The 15,431-nt window shown below is 40.3% G+C and overlaps 1 protein-coding gene across 4 annotated transcripts in view; it reads right to left on the bottom strand.

The window, feature by feature from the left end:
• Window positions 1-3,626: 3,626 nt before the first annotated feature.
• The window catches only part of LOC116520472 (sulfotransferase 1A1-like), a 32,528-nt gene continuing 20,723 nt past the window's right edge, over window positions 3,627-15,431 (bottom strand). Inside the window, exons 1-8 of one of the 4 annotated variants that reach the window (XM_032234692.1) lie at window positions 14,061-14,097; window positions 12,652-12,804; window positions 9,824-9,949; window positions 9,168-9,265; window positions 7,009-7,135; window positions 6,465-6,559; window positions 4,810-4,990; window positions 3,627-3,810 (exon numbers count right to left, since the gene is read on the bottom strand). In XM_032234692.1, the coding sequence (XP_032090583.1) occupies window positions 3,698-3,810; window positions 4,810-4,990; window positions 6,465-6,559; window positions 7,009-7,135; window positions 9,168-9,265; window positions 9,824-9,949; window positions 12,652-12,799 (888 nt within the window). In that variant the 5' untranslated portion in view covers window positions 12,800-12,804; window positions 14,061-14,097 and the 3' untranslated portion in view covers window positions 3,627-3,697. Of the gene's footprint in view, window positions 3,811-4,809; window positions 4,991-6,464; window positions 6,560-7,008; window positions 7,136-9,167; window positions 9,266-9,823; window positions 9,950-12,651; window positions 12,805-13,149; window positions 13,420-14,060; window positions 14,098-15,431 lie in introns of those variants that run through there. The other 3 variants (XM_032234693.1, XM_032234691.1, XM_032234694.1) reach the window with 3 other exon arrangements.

Raw genomic sequence — 15,431 nt, 5'->3', positions numbered from 1 at the left:
TGGGTTGGAGGGAGGGGGAGGAATTCAAAATTAATGTAATTTGTAAGTAATTTGTGTGTGTGTGTGTGTGTGCGTGTGTTTGTTTCTTCACTCAGAGGGAAGGGGGTAGGAGAGGCAGGGAGGACAGCCCACCAGCTTTCTTTCTCTGTGCCGGGGCAGCCCGCCAGCAGAGGCGGGTCTTTTACCCACCTCTGCTGGCAGGCGGGCACTTTCTTTCTTTCTAGAAAATGGCTTGTTTGAGAAGAGAGGGGCAGTCCGCCAGCTTTCTTTCTCTGTGTCGGGGCAGCCCGCCAGCAGAGGCGGGTCTTTTACCTGCCTCTGCTGGAGGGCTGGCACTTTCTTTCTAGAAAGCGGCTTTTTGCCACCCTGCCGCTATGTCCGACATAGAGGCGGGACACCTCTATGTTGGACATAGCGGCAGGGCGGCCAAAAGCTGCTTTCTTTCTTTTTGCCTCACCAGCTATAAACCTCACCGCACGTCACTGGATGATTCTGACCAGTATTGTCAGAATTAGAACTTCTGGTTCTAATGGTTGACTTCTGAATGGCTTCAAGATGTCATCTTTGTAAAATGGCTTGATATGAACCTGCTTCTCTGTAATTTCTTTTAACATGATTTTCTTGCTCTGGTGAGTACAACAGCCACGGCATAGAACTCAGCTGGGCAAGGTGGGTGGGTGGAATGAGCCAGAAAGTTAATTATAAATGGAAAGAATAGCGAAGGGACGGTTAGGCGGGCCAAGCAGTCATCACAACTACCAGTTCTCCTGAACTGGTTTGACCAGGCAGCAGCCCACCACTGGTCATAAGTCACTTTTTTTAGTGCTGTTGTAACTTTTAAACAGTCACTAAATGAACCGTTGTAAGTTGAGGACTTCCTATACTTAGAAAAGTTCTTCAATAATTAATTTCTATCTTTAAATGAACCTGGTACGGGAAAAGAGGCCTTTATTCAAATTTTAGTTTGTTTGACCGAGGCTGAAACGATGTTATGACATATTAATGATGTTTTAAAAGGTGTAATCAGAGCATCTACTTTTCCTGTTTTGAAGAAAAAGCACCTGGGACTCCAAATCCTATCAAAAGCTTTCCACCCCCCTTTTCCATTTGTTCCTAAAAAACAGGCGTGCCAAGAGCAGCTCTGCCGAGGGCTGTACAATTCTACACTTGCTTTTCATTCCTTCCCAAATAAGTACTTTAAGCATACTTTTAAGAATTGAACCACAAAGTGAAATTTGATCCTTGCAAAGAGAAGTTGGAGCCTGTTCCAAAGCTTCTGGCTTAATATAGCTGGCTCCTCTTTCAATTTGCAATTTGGATTTGGACTCCAATCTGGCTCTGGGCCATTTCTGTGGTTGAATTTGCAATGGGAAGATTTCATAGTTTTTCATTTCCTTTGTTGTTACACAACTCCTGGTTATGAGTGTTTGAGCTATATAATTCTGGGTGTTAATTTGCCTTTTTATCATACCGAGATGTTGTAGATGCTCCAGTTGCTCCTTAGGACGTGTGTGGAAAAAGGAGAGCTATAAGCATCTTGCTGAAAGATTGAAAATGAGACAAAGGAGACAAAAGGTTTTGCTCACTTCAGCCCCAAGCCTGGGAGGGAAAATCCCTCACCACATCAACCAAAACGGAGTAGAACTGAAAAGGAGGAAAAGAAAAGCAGCAGGAAAAATCTAGCGGTATCTTGTTGGAAGCCACCACAGACAATTTTCCTGTCTTCACGCTTCACCTTCGCCTAAAGGTTGAGAAGCCATATCAAGATGCCTTTTGCCACTTAAGTCATATACCCGTATTTTTGGAGTATAAGACAAACCTTTTTCCCTCAAAAAAGAGGCTGAAAAGCTGGGTGCGTCTTATATACTGAATACAGCATTATTTGCCTCCCGAAACCTCGCCCCCTTCACAAAAATGGCCATGCATAGCTTTTAGAAGGCTTTCAGTGCTCCTGGGGACTAAAGAGGGCAGAAATGAGCAAAAAACATGGGCCATTTTTTGCTTAATTTTGCCCCCCACTGCCCCCAGGAGAACTAAAGACTATCCATTATATCCATTATATTTGACAAAAACGGGCCTGTTTTTGCAAAAAATGGTCCTGTTTTTGCAAAAAATGGGCCATTTTTTCTCATTTTTGCCCCTTCCCCAGACCCCCAGGAGTACTTTGCAAGCCTCCTAAAGGCTATTCATGTCCCCTTTTTTGTGAAAAAAGGGGGCCCATGTTTGAGAAAAAGAGGCCGTTTTTTGATGGTTTGCAGAGTATTTTAAAGGTTTTAAAACTTTATTTTAAAATTTGCCTCTTCAAAACCTTGTCTTATACTGTGAAAAATACAGTACATTTCAAGATAATGGATAAAGAACATTTCTAATTAAAACAATTCACAAGTGATTTTTTTTTTTTAATAAAAACATTTTGAAACCCTCTGGGAGAATTCATTTTTTGGCCAAAACCCAGAGCACCAGTATAGGTAGTCCTTGTGTAATGGTCCTGTTTGGGACTGGAAAATCTGTCCTTAAGCAATGAGATCATAAGTTAAAAAGCTACCTGACTGCATCATGTGGGGAGGACAGTTCTAGCAGTCTTTGCATGTAGGAAGCCAGCAGGGAAAGTTGACAATTGTAGCTATTTGACTGGGGAAGATGATGCGATGGCCATAAATATAAGGTCCAAGTCCAACTACTACATGTTCAGCACCATCATAACTTCAAGTGGTCACTAACTAGGAGTTGTTAAATAAGGACTACCTACATAGATTTGAGAGTAAGGTTTGTTTAAAAAGAGCTCCTCCTCCTCCTCTTTCCTGCAATTACAGGGTCTGCCTTTGTTTTCTTTTCTGCTCAACAAAGTGTTGATTCATTGGTTCCAAAAGGAATTGATTGACTGGCTTGTTGTCCATTCTTGACATTGTAGGCCGAGAGAGAAAGGGACTTTCTGGCACAAGGAACCTGCCCTACACTACATGAGTTGTTCATATTTATTTCTTTATTGCTGCAATGTCTAATTACAAGGATCTCACCAGACGCAGTGTCTTGAGAATAGTCAGATAAGGCTTACTTCTAGGGGAGAGAGGGCCTGGTGCATTTTCTGTTGTGCAAGGACTCTAAGCTCGGTCCCCACTTCATACCTCCCCCAATTCTAGCTGGAGATTCCACCACAGTGACTGACCCAAAGTCACCCAGATGGTTTCCATGCCGAAAGTGTCACCCATTATAATGGTCAATTAAGACTTTCACTTGACTTGTTTATTAAGGGAGAAAATCTCTATTGGAGTTATCAGCCCCGGGTGGCACACACCACATTTTTTGCTCAACAATCATTTCATTTCATTCACACCTTACCCAAGAGGCCACAAGCGCAGCCAAACTTTCTCCAAGTGTGCTCTTTTATGCTACGTTCTAGAGCACAGGTGTCAAACTCATGGCGTCATGTTGCCATCACGTGACATTGTGATGTTTTTCCCTTTCACGGAGCTGGAGTGGGTGTAGACTGCGCATGACGCATCCATCCCATGGGCCATCATTTGACACCCCTGGTCAAGAGACTACCTTGACAGCTCATATATTGTTAGACATACCAACTAGAAGGCATATGCAATTTACTGACATACATTCAGGGCACATATACAAAATGTTTAGGGTTTGATTTTTTTAATTGTGAGTGGGGGAATGCAAACTCAAGGAGGAGGGGAAACAACAATCATATCTCTGTTCGAAACTGTAGCCTAGTTCCTTTCATTTGCATCTTGTAATTCTCATCGAAATGTTCATTTTGTGCCACTGTGAATTGGTTCTTCCAGTCACCAGCAACTCCTAAATTGAGGGAAAAATAATACTCAACATAACTAAGGAGTCCTTAGTACTTTCTGAACTTGCCTGTTTGCGTGCAGGTATTTTATTAACCAACTAGGTAACATTTTAAATGTAGTTATGTTGCAATATATGTAGCTCACTGTTCACTTATGGAACCTTTTGATAGTTTTTGGGGCTGGGTTGTTTACTTTCAGATATTTTATTACCCAATTAAGTAACATATATTATCTTCTGTTTCAAGATCACTATATTTAAAACTGGATAAAATAAAGTTGGATCCAAAACATGCAGTATGTTCCCTGGAGATAAACATTATCAGAAAACGGGCAGAAGGGAAATAAAAGACCGATGTACAACATACTGTGTATTTAGGAGAATGTAGAAGCTGGCACAAGGCAGGCATAATTGCAATTTCTTGTGCCATATTCCCCCCCCCCCCCCAATCTTGGTTACGGTTGTCAGATCTCAAGATCTGACTTGTCTGTTTCCAACTTGGAGATTCCTATATAAGCAGTGAAATCCCCAGGAAAAGGGTAAAAAGTATGAGAACCGAATCCAGCCACAACCTTCGCTGTGAATAGCGCATGTTAATCTTCCCCAAGCAATTGTCCTGCATTGTCAATTGTTGTTATTCTTTCTGGAAAGTTTGGCCCTTCTACATATGCAAACTGCTTAGGTTGGCGAAGATAGTTGTGCATGTAACACCCACAAAGAGCCTGCAACAACATTTTCCTGCAGCAACATTATATTTCCATGCTACAATTATTGTTGACCTCTATCCCAGCCTCCTTTCCAGTGGTGATATTAGGAATAAGTAGCTTGACCTAAAATTCTATAATCCCTGACCAGCACAACGATTAGCCCTGATAGCTGGAATTGCAAATCTAACACATATGGAGCTTGTCAGGCTGGAGTAGGCAGCACTACTTTTTCATCCTTTTATGAGCATTAAAGATGCAAACTTCATGCAGCCCCAATTTGGTTGATTCATAGATTTACCTTTCCTCATGAAAGGAGAGATGGTGTGATCCATAAAAGAAATGGGAACATTTGTATAATTAGCCATTGGGTTCTGACTCATCTCTTTGAAGGAGGTGTGATATGCAATCTTCTTAATTAGGTTTTCATCAGCTGGTCGTTCTAGGAATTCCATTATCTTTCGAATCTCTTGTTCTAGATCCTACAAGCAGTGCAACAATCAAATAGTGAAACCAGGAATTTTGCACTAGGTGGAGAACATTGAGATACAGATAGTCCTTGACTTACAATCACAATTGAGCCCAAAATACCTTTGCTAAGCAAGATGTAACTAAATACAACTAAACTTTCTTGTTATGATTGTTAAGTGAACGAGTGCAGTTGTTAAGTTAATAACAGTTGTTAAATGAATCTGGCTTAACTTTCTGACTTTGCTTGTCAGAAGGCTGCAAAAGGTGATGACATGACCGTGGACCCTGGCATATGGCAACCGTCATAAATACATGCCAGTTCCCAAGCATTCAAATTTTGATGATGTGACCATGGGGATGCTAAAGCAGTCATAATTTTAAAAAATGGTCATGTCATTTTTTCAACATTGTAACTTTGAATGGTCACTAAATGAACTGTTATAATCCGAGGACCACCCATATAAAGAGATATTAAATGAATTAAAATATGTTTTGCATTTTCATTTTCTGCATCAGATAAGGAGAGCATATTTTTCTCTGACCATCAAAGCATGATTGAGAGCGTTTTAACAAACTGCATCACTGTTTGGTTTGGTGACTGCAGTGTCTCAGATAGAAAGTCCATACAGAGAGTGGTAAGGACTGCTGAGAAGATTATAGGAAGCTTGCTTCCCATTATTCAAGATACTGCTTATAAGCGGTATGCGCTTAGAGCTCAAAGCATTGTTAACAGACCCCACACAAACACTGTTTCTATTGCTCCCTTTTGGCAGGAGGTTTCGAAGTATCTATAGCAGGACTACTAGATTTTGTAAAAGCTTTGTCCTCATGCCATTCGTCTTGTAAAGTCGCAAGATTCATGGTGTTTTGTTTTTTTTTGTCATATACATCTGAACTGGACTGTGATGTGTCTATGTGGGTATATGCATAATTGTTATCTTTTGAGGGCTGACTGCAATGAAATACCATTTTAATAAAAGCTGATTAGTATTCATTTAGAGTGACAATAACTTTTTTATTCTACCCTATCTCCTTTGCACTTAGAAAGGATTTTCTCAAAACTCCATATTATCTTTCAGCCAGAAGGGAGTAATCATAGAAGATACGTTTTCCCTTTCTCATTGTCCAGAAGGCATCATTTGCAATTTAGCCACAAATTTGCCTTGGAGATGTAATCAACTTAAGCCTCTCACAATCTTCCACCTACAAGACTACTTTTCCAAACTACCTGAGCATAATTAGAATTCTTCTCCACATAATTAGAGAAGCATTTAGCTTGAGGACAGCTGCCATGGCTGCTATGACATGTTTTATAGCATTTTGTGATCAGTCCCTACATGTACCTTTGATACTGAAAGTTGAAAATATATGCAAGACTTAGAACAGGAAGAGGTCTACACCTTGTATCTAATTCCCAATGTGGGGAGAAGAAGTGGACTGTGAAGGAGCAGAGAATAACTGTTAATAGAAGAGCAGAAGTCTTGCCTCTTTCATATCTTCATAAAAGAGGTACAGAATCCTGTGTTTTTCCTTAATGTCCCACCAACCTTTGACGTGATCATACCAGGATCCAAAAGACACTGAGGAGAGAAATAGAATGCTTGTGAATGATGGGAATTGTAGTACAACAGAATGGAGAAAACTACAGTTTGCTTACTACTTACTTTGGTTTGGTCATAAGAAGGATGAAACAGGACTAGAAACTCTGGTAGAAAAGTTCACTGTCAAACTTTATACAAAGAATCATAGATTTACATAAACTGATCTGCCCACTAAAAAGGAATGGGTAAGGAGGAGAAAGCCCAGATCTGACCTTCACATTCACAGAGCTTCAAGCTGTGAAACTAGTCACTAGCAGTAGACTTCAAGCAGCTTCCCCCACAAGGGTGTCCTAATAAACGTTAACCCATCCCTATAATTTGCCCTACTAGCTACGGCTAAAAGCATGTCTATCATACTATCTCTTGAACTTATCATACCGAGGAAGGCAAATATCCAAGCTGAACGCCTTGGAAGGGTTTACCCTTACCATTTCCATCCATAAATTTCTCCAGAAATTCTTCCCATGTTCCAGGCTCCGGGTGCACTTTTGCCATTTGGTAGAAGTAATAAAATGAGACAGCCACATCTTTGGCATTTCTGGCTACATAGATGATCTGTTGTGTGTCAAACAAGAATGCTAATTAAGCTGATCTGTATAATAGCAATAGTTCTTAGACTTATATACTGCTTTACCGCCCTCTCTAAGCAATTTACATTTTGGAGATAAAGCGTGAAAGGAAAAGCAGAAGGCCTTTCTCCAATTCAGGTAGTCCTCAACCTATGACTGTGATTGGCATGGAAATCTTAGTTGTGGTGCAAATTGGTTGTTAAGTGAGACACCTGTGTGACTGCTTGGCTCAACAGTCACAATCCTGGCACTTCCACTTGAGGTCATTAAGCAGAGCAGAGTTTTTAAAGGAAAGTGCAGGTGTTCCTCTGGAGGGGAGGAGAATTTTAAGGTCCATCATAGGCTAGAGCAGTGTTTTTCAACCTTGGCAAGTTTAAGATATATGGACTTCAACTTCCAGCATTCTCCAGCCAGCTATGCTATGCTATGCTATGCTGATTATGCAGTCAGCTGTGCTGACTGGGGAATGCTGGTAGTTGAAATCCATACATCATAAAGTTGCTAAGGTAGGGAAACACTGGGATACAGGACACCAACATGCAGAAGCCTGGTGTGAGATCTCAATGGGTTACAGAGCACACCAGTGCAAGGAAACCTGCTGCAGCCTGGGAGGTCAGGGCCCAGGCCCTACCCCGCCAGACCCAGCAGGCATCATCTGTTAAAGGACCCACCAGTGGAGGCAAATTGCTCCACTTCTCTTTGTGGTTTTCTGTAACAGACATTCCTAACTCTGAGAATGTCTGGCAGCAGACTCGGACAATGAGAAGGTTGGTGAGGAACCTGGGCTAGTTCTGGAGTCTGGGGAAGGCTGTAATGGATGCTCTGTGTTGGATGCAAAGATTTCCCAGCCACCAGAGGGGCAGCTGACTTTGGAGGCTGAGATGAGTGAGAAGGAAGAACAGTTGGGGCCTGTTTCATACTGTATGTACAGAGCAGTTAGGAGAGGTGAACAACAGAGGACAAGGAGTCGACTCGGGAAACAAAGCACACGTGTATGCTGAATGGCCCCTCCCTGGCTGGGGAATAAGTAGAAGGAAAGAGGATTAGTTGTCGTAGGAGACAACAGTTCGTATTTCTGGAGATTTTGCTCATTGTGTTTCGTGCATCAAGGACTGCTTGCCAGAACTTAATTTGCAGCCTTTCGGCTGGGAGGTCAGGGCCTTGCAATTATCACAAAGAACTGAAAAGGTCTGTTGCTGCTGTTAACTCATAGCAGGACTTTTGCCTGGACTTTTCGGTGGTTGAATGCAATTAATTCACAAGAGGTAAATAAAGAGGGTTTTTTTGTGTGTGACAAGGAGTCTGTTTCTTGCACCCAGCCTCTACAAGAGACAGCCTTCCCACCACGGCTGTCTTGCATCATATGGAAGCATGTGCTATTCTTGCAATATTTTTGGGAAGGCTTCCGAATGGATTGCCAAAATGGTACCTGCTCTTACAGTGCTTTGGAAGCCTCCTTTTGAAAAGAGTAACTCACTAGGAAGACTTCCGCTTTGGAAGGCTTCCAAACCATTGTGAAAATGGCACATACTTCCAAAATGGCACAATGCGACATGGTTAGGAAGGCTGTGCCCAGTGGGCATGCCTGCAACAACTGCAGAAACACTACAAAAGTAAGTGGCAAGAGGCAATTTGAATATGTTGTGGGCACTGTAACAGGTAAGGATTCCCAAGCCTGGTGTGGGCAAGGAGCAGACTAAGGCTTCTAGGACCGTCTCAGCTTTGCATGCACTGGTGGAATAGGATGGGGCTGAGATGGACAGAGAGATAAGCAAGTTGGGGCATTTGCAGCATTTCTACAGTTGAAAGGTAAATGGACTACAAGGCCCAAATTTCCATCACATGACCACAGAGTTGCAGCAACAGTGGTAACTTCAGGCGAAGAAATCTCTTTGTTCAGCACCTTGGTAATTTTGAACAGTCATTAAATGTATGGCTGCAAAAGACTACTTGTATGTCCTTGCATTCATTTTATTGCTTCTTCATGTATTAACAGTCACATCTTTTTTCTCTCTCACCTTGCAATTCTTTTCCAGGAAAGATTTGGGGAGCAGGTGGACAGGAAGGTGTGTCTTAATTCGACATGGACGGGGTGCTTCCCTGAGCAGTTCAGGGCCTGGAAAGGGAAAAAGAATAATTGAAATGACATCTCCATCCTATCCCTATCATTAGCCTATCCAAATCAGCTCTTCTGTGGGTATAAGGGAAGAGGAAATGCTGCCAGTCTGTATTATATATAGAAAGAAGGATGACCCAATGTATCACAAGTTTTCTAGTCATCAACTAGCAGTAGGAAAAGCTACCAAAGATGTCTGCAGCAAATTGCCCAGACTATATGGTTTGCATCTTCCCTCATCTCCACAACTGTGATTTTGATCAGGACTAGGATCACGCAAGAAGTTCCTATTAAACTGATTTATTACTCATGCATCTATGTACAGGAATCTACTCAACTAACAGCACTGTATTGGTACTAGATAAAGATCAACAAAATTCAAGAAGGGTTGGACTTAGTCCCCTTGGGGGGTACGTAGAGCCTCCAGGCTGATTACTCTTTTGACTCCACCCTCAGGTTCTGACACTCCTACATCCACACCATAAAGGCTAGACTTCCACTTCCTCCCTGACCAAATTACTGTCTAGACTCTAGAGGGAACGATTCCTATGATTTTACCTGCAGGGAGACCAGGGAAAGCAAATTCCAAGAAAGGGACTCGCACGTAGATGGGTTCAAGTGCACATTTTTCAAGAATGCCTTCTTTATAGATCATGTCTATAATTTCACTGACCCAGGTAGTTCCTGAAAAGGCATAAGAAATTTGGATGTGCTGAACCAAGATGATATTTCAAGAAGAAATGTACTGTCTAAAATAAAACAGGATTTTTCATGTAGTCCACTCGTAACACCTCATTCTTAAACTATAGGAAGTTGTCAGAAAACTAAATTGGAATGAAATTTTCTACTCCAGGTGCCAATCAGGAGTGATGAGATATCCCTTCCCCATAAAATGACCAATAAACCCCCCTGATCTACATGTCTGTGGTAGAGTTTGGTGATTATCAAAATTGCTTCCAGTGTTATGAGTGGTGAAGCAAAACAGAATGTTTGCTTCCACAGGCAAATATTGTTTTTTTCTACAATATCTACAGCGAAGACAAAGGAGTTGAAGTAAAGGCAATAGAGGACAGAGTTGCCAATGGGATTTCCTAAAAAATAACCTGACTTTTACTTAATAAAGCCAATCTCTACCTAAAAATTTCAGATAATGAGCAAAAACCCCACTACATAGTTTTAAACTATATTATTTCATCTGAGATATTGTTCCAATATCTCAGGGGTTGCCACAAAAAAGAGGGAGCCAAACTATTCTCCAAGGCACCTGAGGGTAGAACAAGAAGCAAAGGGTGGAAACTAATCAAGGAGAGAAACAACTTAGAACTGAGGAAAAATTTCCTGACAGAACAATTAATCAGTGGAACAGCTTGCCTCCAGAAGTTGTGAATGCCCCAACACTGGAAGTCTTTAAGAAGATGTTGGATAGCCATTTGCCTGAAATGGTATAGGGTTTCCTGCTTAGGCAGAAGACCTCCAAGGTCCCTTCCAACTCTGCTATTGTATTGTATTGTATCTGTTTAATCGGAATTTCAGAGTTTAAATGGACCCAGATTCTACACAAAAATCTTAATTAACAAATCCCACAATAAATGAGGTTTAAACTAAATTATTTTTGCCTATATAATGCATACAATATAAAATAATGTGTAGAAAAGCTTAGATTTTAAAATAAAAAAACCTAGAAACCTAACCAAGGATAGGAAAAAACCTAAATCTGGATTTAAAAACCCCTTACTGCCAACCATGATAGAGCAGGATAAAAATCAGTAACAGGGATAGCAAACTTCATGCTGATTCAGTTAGAATAGAATAATATAGAATAGAATAGAATAGAATAGAATTCTTTATTGGCCAAGTATTTTTGGACACACAATGAATTTTTCTTTGGTGCATATGCTCTCAGTGTACATAAAAGAAAAAAAATACATTAATCAAGAATCATAAGATACAACACTTAGTGTTAGCTGTAGGTTACAAAATAAGCAATCAAATCATACTAGTAAACAAATAAAACAATATAAATGTAAAGATTCAAGCAACATGGTTATAGTCATAGGTGGGAAGAGATAGATACTAGGAAGGATGAGAAGAATGATAGTAATACAGTCTTAGTAAATAATTTGACAGTGTTATGGGAATTATTGTAGTTGTTTAGCAGAGTGATGGCATTTGGGGGAAAAAACTGTCCTTGTGTCAATTTGTTCTGGTGTGGAGTGCCCCATAGCATCGTTTTGAGGGTAGAAGGTTTTGAGGGTGTCCAGGATGTGAGGGGTCTGTAAATACTTTCACAACCCTCTTTTTGACTCCTGCAGTATAGAGGTCCTCAATGGAAGGCAGGTTGGTAACAATTGTTTTTTCTGCAGTTCTAATTATCTGTTTAAGTTGTGTGCAGTCCTTAATGCTTTCAAACAAACAACCTCAGACACCACCAAGGACTCCGGAGTTCAGTTCTGAGCTACATATATTTATTGATTCACTTTTCTTACAGTCAAAGATAGCAGACAGCCCTTCAGTTCAACAGAGGAAAAGAACTGATTATCATCTTTAAAACCAGTGCTTCCCATTCCCCAGATTTGGGAGACAAAAAAAAATATTTAGCTTGTAGTCAGATACATAATAGATCATAAAAAGACACTAATTTTATTCATACACTCTATTTATATTAAATTGCAGGCCAGCTACACTGAATACAGTTAATTCTAACTAACAGTAACCAAGACCAAGGTAATTTATAGTGTAAGAATTTAAAGAAAAACATTTACAAGAAAACTGGACTCTATAACCTATGCATATTTGCAGATGAGGTTTTCAGTGTGAAATTCTGCTGTTCTACTTCTGAACTTTCAGAATTACAAATAAAAGAATTAGAAGGGACCTTGAAGGTCTTCTAGTATGAGAGAATGCGGTTCTTTTGTCAGTCTCTCATTTTATCTCAACATCCTTCTGTCATTTTTATTTCCTAAATAAAACCAGGAAAGACAGAAAGTTGGAACAACACCCATTTATTATACAACAATGTAGATACGGATCTTTCCAAGGAACACTGATATATTTCTTGTAAAATCTAATGCTTAGCAAACTGTTACTAATATACATATTCTTGCAAAAAAGAATATTAGCAGAAAAATATTTGTGTATATGGATGATAGTAGACTAAGGGCAATAAAACCTTGAATGCAAATTAGATGTAATATAAGTAGCTATGTCTCTTTTCAGGCATATATAGTCAGTCTCTGAAAGAAAAGTTTACTTTTCAGCTGCCTGGAATTTATTGTTGTCCGTGTTGATAGAACAAAGGGAATGTAGAGATTTAGAAATTATCCACACATGAATACCCAGAATTTCTATTGTCTGTTTAAGAAAATGCAGCCAGAGGCATCACTCACCAGACTTGGGGTATGTAGAGATCAGTAAATCATCAGGATGTGCTTGGAATCTTTCCACTTCATTGTAGACTTCTGCAAAATACTTTATCATGGGGATCCCCTTAACAGAGACCAATGGATGGCGCACCTCTTCTTGTTCTGGCTTCATTTTGGCTGTGAAAGGATTAAAGGGGAGGACAGCATTCGGAGGAAACACAACTCTTTCATCCAGAGTCAAGAGATTTGCCACACAACCCAGCAGCTATCTGGATTCAGAGCCTAGTGAGTGGCAGCTGATAGTAGCTCCCTCAAACATTTGATAAAATCTCATATATAAAGATAGTCATGTCACCCTGGACACAGAATTGAATTATCCCCTGAAGGAGGTGGATAGTCAGGAAGACCTAGGAAGGAACATAGACATAGACGGAACAGAAATATACAGCACTTCTCTAATCCTGTTGTCCAAATTTGTTACATTTCCAAATGTTCTACTCTACTAGTCTGGCTTTTATTTACCCTTGATGGAATCAGGACAGATATGGGGAAAAAATGCTCAAAAGATAATCAACTTTACTTCTTAAGCACTTGTTCCTCCTTCAAAGAAAACAGCATTAATCACTCAATTCCTGTGGGTACTTCAGATATTTGGGAAGTCTTAAGACAACCCCTTCTACAAGTCCTAATACAAAATCTCTGCTTTATATGACTTAAATCCCTCTTTCCTTTTTCGGAATGCAGCAAAGCCAGTTGTATCCCAGCTGTCCAGAAATATTTATCTTGGCTTGAATGTACCTGGCAGGCCTGCTGGCTGTTTTTGACTTCGGGCATTAGAATAAGTGGAAGAGCTGTGGACTTTGGCTTGAAGTGGGAGGAACCTTAAGTATTTAAGAGGAATGGAATTCAGCTCTTCTGAACAAACATTTTTTAAACTTATCATTGTCTTTGCATTTCAACAAAAGAACTCTTCTTCCCAAATCTCATCCCTATAAACAAGTTGTGAAGCTTCGCCATTCAGTCCCAATCAGCAAAAGACCATTAAACATTACCAGTGACGTGCGGTCAGCTTTAGCCCTGGTGAGGCACTTCTTAGACTTGTGGACTTCAACTCCCAGAATTCCACAGCCAGGCATGCTCAATTCTGATTTAAAGCAACAGCATTTTCCCCCCTTGCAAAATAAGGTTTCCCATTCTTTTTCTTCTCCCTCCCCCTCCTTCCTCCCTCTCTCCCTCCCTCCCCCCTCTCAAACAGACACAAGCACACAGAGAACTTCGATCCCTCTCTCATTCACTCACTCTCAAACACAAACACAGAAGTTGGATTGGATATACTTTCCAAAGGCTTGAAAGCAGCTCCTCCGCCATACCCCCCCTTCCCCTGCTGCCTTCTGATCAAACTTTTTGAATTCCTCCCCCCTCCCCACACACACCTTTTCCAGCTGTTTCAGAGACGATTTCAACTCTGCTTCTCTCTGCCCTGCCCTGCCCTCCCTTCTTGAAAAGCCAGAACTCTGAGTCAGACTGAGCTAGTTGCTCCCAGAGAACTCTAAAAAGCCTCTAAAAATGCCCTCTACAGGAGGCGAGAGAATACGTGCCTCATTTGCATAAGGAATTCTTTGCTTGTTAACCCTTGCTTAACTCTTAAAAGGTGAAAAATTCCTTATGCAAAAGAGGCCCCTAGTTCTCTGGCCGCCTCCTAGTTAATACTGAGAGCAGACACCAAGCCACTGTGACTTGAAATCTGGTAGCAACTACCCTGGCTTTAATTATTTTAAGAAAATTATTTAAAATCCTTTCCTTTCCCTGAGGACACTGGTGAGGCCCTGCCTCCCTTGCCTCTAGTGACTGCACGTCCCTGAACATTACCAGCATTGTATATATTTTAAGCTTAATCAAATATACCTTTCTTTATTTTTTAATATAGTAACTTTACACATTCGCTAAAAATAATACAAAAAATGTTCTTTCTTTATCTTATTTCTTCTTTATAAATATATCTTCAAAGCCTGGTTATTCATCCTAGTCTGTGTGTGTGTGTGTGTGTGTGTGTGTATGTATGTATGTATGTATGTATGTATGTATGTATGTATGTATGTATGTATGTATTCAGGGATATTAGAAACAACGACATACAGTATATCTTAATCTTATATAAATCCATTTTGTGTTTCTTCTGTTTACTTTTGGGAATCTTTAATCCCTTGAAAGGGTGTCCCATAAATTGATTTCTTATCATTTTCTCTCTTTTTTCCCTCTGAAACTGCTTCCTAAATTCAACACAACTCTTTTGTAAATCCAAGATAAAAAAGTTTACCAAGTCATTCTTCTGGTTTATCATTTATATGTGTTTAATTTAAGACATTATTAACCACTGAATTCTTCCATAGTCAAATAATATTGTACTTTCTGTATCTCTTCTCAGTTTTTTATAATCTTTAATTCTTAAGCCAAGGTGGCGCAGTGGTTAAATGCAGCACTGCAGGCTACTGCTAGATCAGCAGGTCAGCGGTTCAAATCTCACCGGCTCAGGGTTGACTCAGCCTTCCATCCTTCCGAGGTGGGTAAAATGAGGACCCAGATTGTTGGGGGCAATATGCTGACTCTCTGTAAACCGCTTAGAGAGGCCTGAAAGGCCTATGAAGCGGTATATAAGTCTACTGCTATTGCTATTGCTATTTTTGATTCACTGTACTCAAACCTCAAAGTCCTTTTCTGTCATATTTTTTCTAATCAACAATTTTTTTCCAAAGAAAGATATTCCTCTTCCATTTGCTAAGATCATATTCCTGGGCAGGCAGATA

This window comes from Thamnophis elegans, chromosome Z (genome assembly GCF_009769535.1).
Source record: "Thamnophis elegans isolate rThaEle1 chromosome Z, rThaEle1.pri, whole genome shotgun sequence".
NCBI classification, from domain to species: domain Eukaryota; kingdom Metazoa; phylum Chordata; class Lepidosauria; order Squamata; family Colubridae; genus Thamnophis; species Thamnophis elegans.
Note: the sequence above shows the minus strand (reverse complement) of the source record. Positions and strands in the feature narration are given on the sequence as shown.